The sequence below is a fragment of the Rhincodon typus genome, chromosome 11, assembly GCF_021869965.1.
Source record: "Rhincodon typus isolate 14 chromosome 11, sRhiTyp1.1, whole genome shotgun sequence".
NCBI lineage: Eukaryota > Metazoa > Chordata > Chondrichthyes > Orectolobiformes > Rhincodontidae > Rhincodon > Rhincodon typus.
In genome coordinates this window covers 27,676,820-27,688,401 of record NC_063342.1, presented here as the reverse complement: position 1 = coordinate 27,688,401, position 11,582 = coordinate 27,676,820, and the positions used below count along the sequence as shown (strand labels likewise).

The 11,582-nt window shown below is 39.4% G+C and overlaps 1 protein-coding gene across 1 annotated transcript in view; it reads left to right on the top strand.

Moving 5' to 3' along the window:
- The first annotated feature begins 621 nt into the window (after positions 1–621).
- The window catches only part of impg2a (interphotoreceptor matrix proteoglycan 2a), an 80,665-nt gene continuing 69,704 nt past the window's right edge, over positions 622–11,582 (top strand). Inside the window, exons 1-3 of the mRNA XM_048603280.1 lie at positions 622–691; positions 2,950–3,171; positions 9,432–9,598. Coding sequence (XP_048459237.1) covers positions 622–691; positions 2,950–3,171; positions 9,432–9,598 — 459 coding nt within the window. The remainder of the gene's footprint in view (positions 692–2,949; positions 3,172–9,431; positions 9,599–11,582) is intronic.

The following is an 11,582-nucleotide window of genomic DNA, read 5'->3' as shown; positions in this document are numbered from 1 at the left end:
TTACAGTCATTAGTCAGATTTATAATTAGATTCCAGTGAGGAAAAATGAACTTAAACTTACACTCAACCTCCAAGTTCACCTGTGTTATTTATAAAATAACCTACAGAATTGTAACTTTGGCAGTAAAGGAAGGTATGGAATTCCATTGACATAATATGTTATTGTGAAGTATCGAGACGATAGTATTGTAAGTTTTGCCGTTATGATTTTTGAAAGATACACATTAGGATTAATTGCAGCTATGCGCGCTCATTTCTCGTCAACCTGCTAACACCCGTTTCTGACGCCTTTTCTATAATGGGAACAGCTTAGCAAAGCCGATTAGAGAGAAAGAATTGTCACTGAAATCGCGTCCAGCAGAAAGAGCAACTGTCTTCAGGACCAAGTCTCCTTGGAGCCTCCTTCCACTTCCATTAAAATCATAAACACATATTGAGAAGGTGAGTTGCAAATAAGAATGGGATGTTTAAAAGGTTGTCTTAGCTCCTCACTCTTTACAGAGCAAGTTATTATCGATGACGCTTTTGTCGAATTTAAACAGGTCTCGTTACCATCACCTCCTGTGCTGCGTTGCTTTCATTGTTTCTTTGCTTTTTTTTAAGTTGTAGTGAGGCTGAAGAATGCTCGGTTATTGGTGGAAAGTGGCCCTATTTGTCGTTTTATTCAATGACGTTATATTGACGAATTCAGGTAAAGGATTTTCAGATAATTTCAACTGAAAAGATATAATGTACCATCACAAAATACATCTACGTTTGACACTAGCAATGCAACAGAAAAATTGTAATATTTATATTGCTTTAACATGCATTTATATCAGTACAAAGCCCCACTTGCAGGACTTGAGCACACTGCCTGGGAGGGTCCTGGAGGCAGAAACCCTTATTTAAGAAGTATTTAGATCTACACTCGTGATGTCAAGGCATACAAGGCTATGGGCAGCAAAATGGGATTAGAATAGTTAGGTTGATGTTTTTGATCTGCGCAGACACGATGGGCCGAAGGGCCTCTTTATATGCTGTAGATCTCTATGATTCCATGACACAATAATTGAAAGTTGGCACTCTGGAGCAGTGCTGAGGCAGTACTGCATTGTCAGAGCTACTGCCTTTTGGACCAGACCTTAAAGTGAGGCTTTGTCTGCTCTTTCAGGTGGAGTGGAAAGATTCCATTAATCTATTATTAAAAAGAAGAACAGGAAAGTTATTCCTAGTGCTCCAGCCAATGTTTTTTTCTTAATCAACATCATACAAAAACAAGACTGTCTCTGGCTCATGTCAATTTCCTGTTTGTGGGAGCATGTTGACAGTAATGGCTGTACTTCAAAAGTACCTCAGTGTTTGTCGAGCACTTTGGGAAATCCTGTGGCTGTGAAAGACACATATAGTAAAAGTCTTTTTAGTTTGAGAATCCAAATTGTGCTGAAGCAAATGCAATTTTTATTTTTAAATGCCTCCTTTTTAGTTCTCGGAACAGATTTTCTTTTGTCCCTTGCCTCTCCTGTATCTGGCACAAACTGACTTATGATTCATGTCTGAGCCTTGACAGTAAGTGTTCCCAGCATATTCCTCTATGGTTTATACCACAACTAAGCCTTATGTTGCCTCCACCCTTTGTCCATTTACCTGGTTTTCTGGCTGGTGGTGCTAACCCATGATCCTGAGTGGAAAACCTGGCCATTTTCCCACTCTTATAGACAAGAAGATTGAGACTAACTAACATCACAGTTACCGCCCTGTCTGCAAGCAGGCAGCTCAGTGCAGACACAAGAGAATGAACATGGGACCTTTATATCCTGTATGTCTCCATTATTCACCAAAAAAACCTGCTAAAGAAATTCATTTCAGTCAGTCAGTACATCAAAATGGAAACAGGAGAAAGTGCACTTTATATTAAAGAGGTTTATAGCAGACTTTATTGCAGTTAACTAATATTTATCAGAAAAGAGCATTTTTTAAAAATGCTGTAGTGAAATAAATTCATGTTATTTGGTAATCAGTTGACCATTCACAGGTCGGAGTTCTGAATAAAAGGTTCAGGATAATCTCATTAGCTATGTTCTCATGTTATCTAAAATGTTGCCGATCTATAGGTGTGCTTACTTTCATTCTATGCAACATAGTGATCATTATAATTACAAATATCATCAATTTAATGCTGTAAATAAATAAACATTTTAACTAAGGCAATTTTGAGTTACAGGACCTGACAATTATCATAATTCCATGAGTACAGTTTAAAATTTCATTTGTATTTAAAAAGTGCTGGAAAACCCCAGCTGGTCTGCCAGCATTCAGAAGAAGGGTCATTTTGGATTTGTAAGAATAGCTCTGCTTCTTTCTCCACAGATATTGCCAGACCTACAGGATATTTCCAGCACTATTTTTATTTCCAGTTAACAGCATCTGTGGTATATTTGCTGCCTAATATAAATTACTTTAACTGTATTAGCATTTTGAAGTTGTTGAATAAGTTGAGAAATCCAACATGAATGTTTTGTTCTTATTGGTATAATTTGATGCACTTTTTTCAAAATGTGGCTAGTGCTGTGACGATGAGGTATTCTTGATTAACACACACAATTAGACACAAAATATTGAAGGATATGTTGTCTAGTGACAACTCAAGCCGCATTATACTTATAATCACATGGGATTCAGCAGTTTTTACAAATTTTTTGAAGGGAATTTCATTGTCTGACTCTATCCACCGATAAATCAAATTCTACCTTTGTTTAATGCGGCTGTTAATTCTTAATATTTTTTCTGGTGGGGTTGTGGGAGGAGTGCTCATATTTTCTGATTTTTTTTTTAACTTTGTGAATAGTCACGGTGTCTAAATAGTTAGGTATTGTAAAACACGTATTCAGAGTGGAAATGCTGCTATTTAACGTATAATGCCTTAAAAATTAGATCAACAAAATGACCATTTAAATTTTTCTGTTGCAGTTGTGTTAAAGACAACAACAGATGAGAGTAGACTGCACAAAGGCTCCAGAAGTCTTTCTCCTCGCAACATTCAATCTCCGGTGACTGTGAGTGACAAGCAAACGAAATATTTGATTTACAGACAAAAGCGATCCGTTTTATTTCCGAATGGTGTTAAACTATGCCCAGAGGAAACAATCTCACAAGCCATTGGCAACTATCTCAAATATTATAAGCTGAGAGGTAAGAAAATTCCCATTCCTTATTTAAATTTACCCAATCCCACATCAGTGACATGTCACTATTGTGTAATACCTCTGTCCATTTGTGTGTGCCTGTCATATTTTGGGAGTTTTTTGAATTTATTTCTTCACAGAAATGATTTAGGAGTGATCTATGTTTTAGTCTTGTGTTTAAAAAAATGCATTTCTGCTGGCATAAACATTATGTATTAAAGCCAGATGAGTTAGATTGTGAAACGTTGCATTTAGTCCCTTGCAGACTGATTTGATCAGGGTCAAATGAGACTCCACTAAGCCAGGATGTCATTTATTCATTCTGATAATAGCAAGAGATTTTTAAATACAAGAAGAATAGCAATAGGAATAGACCATGTTACACTTCGAGCATGCTCAATCTTGCAATAACATCATGGCTAACCTAAAATAGAAATAGAAGGTGCTGAACAAACTCAGCAAGTCAAACAGCTCCTGTGGAGAGGGTAATAAGGTTAATGTGTCGAGTCCAATGTGATTCTTCTTTGGATCTGAAGTGGACTGGAAAATGATTGTTCTTATGCAGTTGACAAATGGGGAGGAGGAGCAAGTGGAATAGATGCTGAGGGTGCCCAAAGCAAAAGAGAAGGAGAGGGCTAATGACATGAGAGGCAGGATATAGATGCAGAATGGGTGTTAATAGTAAGTTCGGGACCTAATAGTTGGTCATTACTGATCTAAATTACCTCCACTTGCTTGCCCAACCCTATATCTCATGATTTAACTTCTTACCCAAATCTCTTGATTTATGTATTGAATAAACTCATTGACTTGAGGTACCACAGCTCCTGAAGTAGAGAATTCCAAAATTCACAACCCTCCTCATCGCAGTCATAAATATCAAACCACTTACCCTGAGATTGTGCCTCTTGCTCAGTATTGTCCAGCCAAAGGAAACAATCTCTGTCAATCCTGCCAGAATTTTATACATTGCAAGGAGATAACATTTTATTTTTCTAAATTCCAATGATATTGGGCTATTCTACTTCATCTCTCCTCATAGCACACCCCTCTCAACATTATTTAAGTTTGCATTTTAAGAAGGAAGGTGGTAGTTGGCTTATTCAGTGAGCCTAATGATGAGTCATTGATTGTGAAGGAGTCAAAAATTATCCCTCTCACAGAGCTAGGTATTTAGAAAGATATATAGAGGCACATAGCAATATTCCTGCTAAACTCTGTGTACATGGCTACATAACAGCTTAGAAGTTACTGTGGTTGGATAAAATATTTTAATGGTATTCCGCATTGACAACACTGGTCATGAACTATAAACCTCCAGGTAATATTTGGCACGGAGACAAATGGCCAATTAACCCACCAGTTGGACTGATGCGGACGAATCGTACCAGACTCAAAATATTAACTCTTTCTCTCTCCACAGATACTGCCAGACCTGCTCAGTTACTTCATCATTATCTCTGTTTGTTTGAGGCTGATGAGGTAGCTTAGCCCAGTGAGGCACATATCAAAAACAAAGTCAGACAGAATCAGAAGTCTAACGAGGAAAGAGTTAATAAAGCTAATTTGTAGAGATAATGCAATGTGCTTTTTGGTATCTTTGTTGCTAAGGAGACTTCTATGGTTAGAAAGATTAAAGTGAGATTGAATTGTCTCTGTTTTTCTGCAGGACCCGAAACATTAACTCTGATTTCTCTTCACAGATGCTGAGCTTTTCCAGCAATTTCTGTTTTTGTTTCTGATTTACAGCATCCGCATTTCTTTCGGTTTTTATGTTAAAAGATGAAATGGCTCATCAATTTGTACCTGGCCTGGTCTCACTAATTGCTTACGTCCATCTTCAAAGTAATTGAAGAAGGGCACGTATGAACAATATAATATCCAGTTTGGTTCATAGGGAGACTTGATGTCATGTCCCTCAGGTTGTTCTGTATATCAGGTAAAACTATAGTATAATTGTATTATAATCATTATGTAGTGTAGGCACATTTCTGAATGTAAGCTGTTCAGACTGCTTATAGAAGGGCTCACTATTACTGTATGTGAAAGAATATTCAAGGCAGTTGTAAATTAATGATTTTTAAAATTTATTCATTTGTGGGATGTGGGCATCATTGGCTGGCTTTCATTTATTGACTGTCCCTTAGTTGTCCTTGAGAAGGTGTGGTGAGCTGCCTTCTTGAACCGTTGTAGCCCATCTTCTGTGGGTTGACCCACAATGCCATTAGAGAGGGAATTCCAGGATTTTGACCCAGCGGTGAAGGAATGGCGATATATTTCCAAGTCAGGATGGTGAGTGGCTTGAAGGGGATCTTGAAGGTGGTGGTGTTCCTATATATCTGCTGCCCTTGTCCTTCTAAATGGAAGTGGTCATGGGTTTGGAAGGTGCTGTCTGAGGATTTTTGGTGAATTTCCGCAGTGCATTTTGTAGATAGTGCACACTGCTGCTACTGAGCATTGGTGGCGGAGGGAATGTATGCTTGTGGATGTAATACCAATCAAGCAGGCTGCTTTGTCCTGGATGGTGTCAAGCTTCTTGAGTGTTGTTGGGGCTGCACTCATCCAGGCAAGTGGGAAATATTCCATCACACTCCTGACTTATGCCTTGTAGATGGTGGACAGGTTCTGGGGAATCAGGATGTGTGTTATTTGCCACAGTGTTCCAAGCCTCTGACCTGCCCTTGTAGCCACTGTGTTTATGTGATGGGTGCAGTTGAGTTTCTGATGAATGATAACCTCCAGGATGTCGATATTGGGGGGGGTTGAAACCATAACAAAACCAAATAACTGTCTTCTTTCATTATATTCGGCGAAGATTTAGATTTTGTAACAATAAAAATTGAATATGCATTATTGTAAATTCCAGTGAAATTCATTACTTTTCATACGATCATGGTGTACAGGGGCAAGTCCTGTCTGTTCTAATCGGTTTTAAATTTATTCCCTAACAGCCACCTACTTGATTTCAATCATTTATACAAAATAAAACAAGAAAGCCAGATCAGAGAGATCATGGAAGACCCTGCTGAATACACAAGATACACAGACATTTTAACAGTATCATAGCTTTCTATATTGTGAGAATTGTGGGTTCTGAATAAGTTTGAACATTCTAATTATGAAATTGGGCAGAACTTGAATACAGACATTGGCATGCTGATGCAGGATTAGCCTATCCTGATTGTTTCTGATGTTGGTAAATCTAATGCTGCCTCCTAAATTAAATGATTGTAGTTGCTGCTAAATCTCAGCTCATTCTTTATTGGTTGCATGCCTGAACAAGAAGCACGAAGTCATGGAATCAAGCCACAATGGATTAAAGGTACCTTATCCTGTTTACTGCCATTCTGCACCTCATAAAGGAGGTGCATTGTGGTTAATAAAGGTACTGGAAGTCTTTTGAAAGAGATTTTTGCCAAAGTGAATACTCAAAATTGGCTGGCACTGGGCTCCAAGATCTTCCAACTGGTCGTTGGCCTTGCTGCTGAAGCTGGAGAGGAAGAAAGCTGTCATCTATCCACAGGTGGCCAGGAGTTACTCCAGACAAACTTTGTGAAATTTGCGTGTCCTGGCAATACCAAGAATCTAGCCCCAAGGACCTGGGTGCAGTGCTGCACAATGTTCAGTCACCTCACACCAGTCATCTAGGTCAGTGAATGTGACTTTAAGTATCACTTATCACTCCACTTCTAGCTTCACACACTGTAAAATGCACCGCATGACCATCGTTCACCTATCAACTACCTCCATCAATCACAACTTATAGCTCACATTCATAGTTTTGCTTCATCCTCACATTCTCAACACTGCTGCAAGCCTCATATATCATAGCTTGCATGCACTGTCAGCTATTCAACCATGACAGCCACAACATATAAGCACATTGCACCTCACTCATTGACATACTTCCCTCTCGGTTGCGTGAAAAGGGAATTCATAACCTGAAGCAGCAGCTGATACAGTGGGAGGGCAGGTATGGCTACTTGTCCTCACCTCAGTGGAGGAGATGGAAACTGTTATCATTGGAAAGGCCAAGTCTGCGGCCTTTGCAAGTTGTGGAGCTGACAACCCGAAAGCTGACAGTATCCTCATACATAATACTGCTTCTCAAATCTCATTTCCCCTTCATCATACAATCTCTTCTGATTTACAAGCAGCAGACAATGTAAACATGCACTTCTTGCTTCTTTCCTCCCCACAATCCTATCAGTGTGCTGCCTCCTCTCAGATATCGAAGAACCATAAACTGGTCTGGCACTGATGAAGAAAAAAACAAAAGGTGGGCTGCAGGCTGATAGTGGTGCAGAAGAAATACCACCACTCACCCGCATTGTCACCAGCCGAGATAGTCTACATACTTTAGAGAATGGCTTAAAGGTGGAACCTGTGACAAGACATTGGACGTAAGTAGTTGACAGCCAGGGGACAGCGGTAATGCTGGTGCCATGTCACCAGAGGTTAATGGCATACATGTTCAGTTTTGCTGCTGAGAGTTCAGATGAAGACTTGAGTCTAGCAGGCTGCAGAACAAGGCTGATGAGTCTGGAAGTCCACAAAGAGACCCACAATTAATATCTCAGAGTATGGAGGAACCCAGCTCCAATTTGACACAGGACTTTGTGCTGAGCTTGCTGCCCACCCTCACCAACATTGTAGTGGTTCACTTGAGGACCCAGTCAGAACATACAATCAGGTCAGTGTGTGTTTCCAATGCAGTACAAGCAGAAGTGATAAAATCCATTCAATCTAATTGATTGTTAGTAGGTATAGTGATTCTGTGAACTTTAAAGAACATGTCATCTTGTTAAAGAACCTGAACAAGGATTAAGCAGTTAGTGACAAGTAAAGTGGCATATAGGTCTACAACATCAAAGTGACTGGCACTTTGTTAACTGTCCTGCACAAGTCCATTAATGATACCGAGTTTCTAATCCTATTGTTGATGAGGACATTTGGAACTTTTGTTCAAGGGTTGCTAGTGGGCATTGTTAACTGTTGAGTTCAAGATCATAGAACAAAGGTCTGATGCCTAACCTGAGTGAATCTTGAGGAAGCTGACATTTTTTACTGAACTCTATTCTCCGTATTCAATACCTCTTGTAGTCAGTTCCTCAGGATTGAGGATGACTTGCTTTCCTTCCAGTTTGGTGGGCTCTGAGAAGTTTAGTGTGTGATCTGCAGACTTCGCCATAGGTCAGGCAGGTGGTGTTTGAGTGGTTCAGTAAGTCAATCATTTGGTAGCTGGTGTAATCCCTCCAGAGCCTCGTCTTCTCCTCTGCACTTTCCTGATGAAGCTCCTCGATAAATTCAGTGCATTACTGAATGAACCTCCTCCATTTTGATTGGTCAAAAGCTGGGATTTCCCATGAGTCGGCGGGTATGTTTGACCTTTTCAGTGAAGCTTTAGCGATGTCCGTAGAACATTTCTGCTGCCCTCCTATTCTCCTGCTCACCTCAATTCCAAGTAAAACAATTTCTCTGGGAGCCTGGTGTCAGGCCTCCAAAAGAACATGCCCCATCCCCATCCTGCAGAGTTGACCTTGATTGATTAGTGCCTTAATATTCAGCACCACCAACTGATTAAAATGCTGCTCAATAGATATGTGTCTACTGTGTGGTTAGGAGAATGATAGTTACAGACTGATGCCTTTCATAGTTTGCAATGTTATTTTCATGAAGAAGGTCCTGGAATCTGCTCTCCATCTAGTAAAAATTCAAATTTGCACTTGTCAGTTGTCTAATGGACATCTATTAATGATTTTTTTGGGAGATTGTGCGGTGCCTTTGTGATCAGGGTTGTTTTTGGATGCCACACTTGCAAACAGAAGGTTGGATAGAAGAAACCGTCCATAGTAGAAGTAATAATTTGAGCTGTACATTGCATCATCCAGGCAGTGGGGGACCTTAAATTTGCTTTGGATGGTTAAATTCATGCAACACTAAGTGCACACTTAGGGTTTGTTTCCCTCTGGTTGTTGCCAAGTTGCCTGAGTTTAGGGAGAGTATGTATACTTGCTGGTGAGCAACTACTCTTAAATTCTCAATGGGTTCATTTGCAGACTACTAAGCATGCTGAGAGATTTCTACAGTTGTTAGATGCCAAGCCAATCTTAAAAAACAAACACACACTCCAGTCAGTAATGCATTTCACTATTCAAATTGAATTTGCATCTCATATTGCATTTCAGGTTTGAGCATTTTTTGTTGTGAATTTATGAAAAAGTTTGAGAATCACCAGATATCTTACTTGCTGCTTATGTTTCTTAGTGTGCCAGGAGGCAGTATGGGAAGCATTCAAAACGTTCTGGGACAGGCTACCTGCAAGCCATGAACATGAAGCCTGGATGAATATGTGTGATCAAGGAATCATAAATATTTTTGACATTGGTGTAAATTTCAGCCAATCAGAGGAACACCAAACCCTGATGAAGGAGGTAATTCTTGTATTGTAATTGAAATGTAACATTTCTCTGTAATTAATTGGATTATTGTTCTGTCATATAACTCTTGTTTTCTTTCACAATTTCTCCTTCAATTTTTCCACCAGCTTTTTTCCACTTTAATCTTTCCTTTGCATTTTCTCCATCCCGATTTTATAAAGACTGACTCATGCTAAGATGTAGGTCCATTGGCAGCAGTCACCCACCAGTTCTTTGTCCAATTGGTTATTCCTCAAGTGTGGACCTGGCCAGTGATTGTGGGGGTCCTATTATTTGGCTGTGTACTCCTTTGACATTTACACACACTTGCTTCCAGCAGGGGACACTGGAAGACAATCAGTGAGAGGCAGCTTGGCTACCTTTTGTCTTCTCCAGCTAAAGGTCGTAGCGTAAATTATAATACTGTTAGCACTACCCCATCACAGATCATGTAACTCAGCATAAACAGGGATCCAAACTAACTTTTACCTGGTCTACAGAACTCTCGATTGTGCTCACCTTTTAATCCATAAACTGTGTTGTGAATGTGGGAGAATATGATTCGACACAACATTGTCTTAAATTGGTATAAAACTTGGTTAAGTGCTTCTCAAGAGAGTCTGAATTTTATTGGAACATTTGACTCATTTTCTGAAAGAGGCCAGCTGGCATGGTATACCTATAGTCCATTCTCTTAAGATGTCAGATGGCTGCACTTTTATAGGTATATGGAGCACTAGCAAATAATCTACAAGTAAAATGGCACAAGTAGGATGTCGAGTTAGATAGGATTTATCATTGATCCTTAAGTACCTTGAAAGGACTTGGAATGTAACATGTGTTTACATGATTCTGTTTCTTTCTGTCTCTGCACCTGCTCTGATTATGATAAACACTGCCAAAACAAAATTTTTGTTCACTATAATGCAGGAACTGGCCAGATCAGGACAGTTTTGCAATTAGGTTCCTCGTCCAAACCAACAATGAGGACCACAGGAGAGTGATAAGAATTTAGAAATGTATAATGTAGGCAGCTTCCACTGTACAATTGTTATTCTCCTATTAAACACCATCAAAATGGATTATTTCACTGCCAATATTCTTAAATATACTTCACACAACAGATGTTTTTATAATTCTGCTGAAAAGATGTTACACCATCCTTATGGTATGCTTTGTGGAGTTTTGGATGTCAAGAGCATTCTATTTCTAAACAGGCACACAGTGAGTTTGGCAACATAATGAAGTATTTCCCTTGTATGGAGTCACTGAGTTGGTTATTCATAGTAACCTAATGACTCATATAAGTAGAGCTTTTTTTGCCCAAGATAACCCCTGAATTTAATGCTTCTACCATGCTAATAGCCATTTTAAAAAGAGTTAGCCATTTACAAAAGACAAGTATTCAGTATTTCATTTATTTTGTTCTTTGGGATGTGGATATCACCAGGCCAGCGTTTGTTATTCGTATTTAATCTCCTTTAACAGAACGGCTTAATAGGCCACTTCAGAGTCAACTAGATTATTGTGGGTCTGGGGTCACATATAGGCCAGAACATATAAGGCAGGAAGGTTTGTTTCCTTCACAGGCAGTAGTGAATAAGATTCTTTTTTTAAACCACTATCAAAGGTAGTTTCATGGGCTGGAATCTTGCAGGAGCCTGAATGGTGTAGGCTATGGTGAGAGAATCATGTGAAAAGTCCCATCTCCATGTTGTAAACAACTCACTGCACCTTTTGACTAAATTCTGGACGTCGAGGAGAGATTCTCCTCAAGCAGTGGTGGGTTGCATATTAAAGAAAATACTTGATTAACTGTGGATCTCACATCCATAATATGCAGCTTTCTATCTTAGCATTTGCTGCAGGCAGACTAGATGCTGATAATTCTTGACTTGGAAGTCAGAATGGATACCTGGCAACATGCATCCCATATCATCCATGGACATTGGCTTCTAAAATGTGGCAGCCTCTAAGAATTCTTTTTGCACACCTTCGA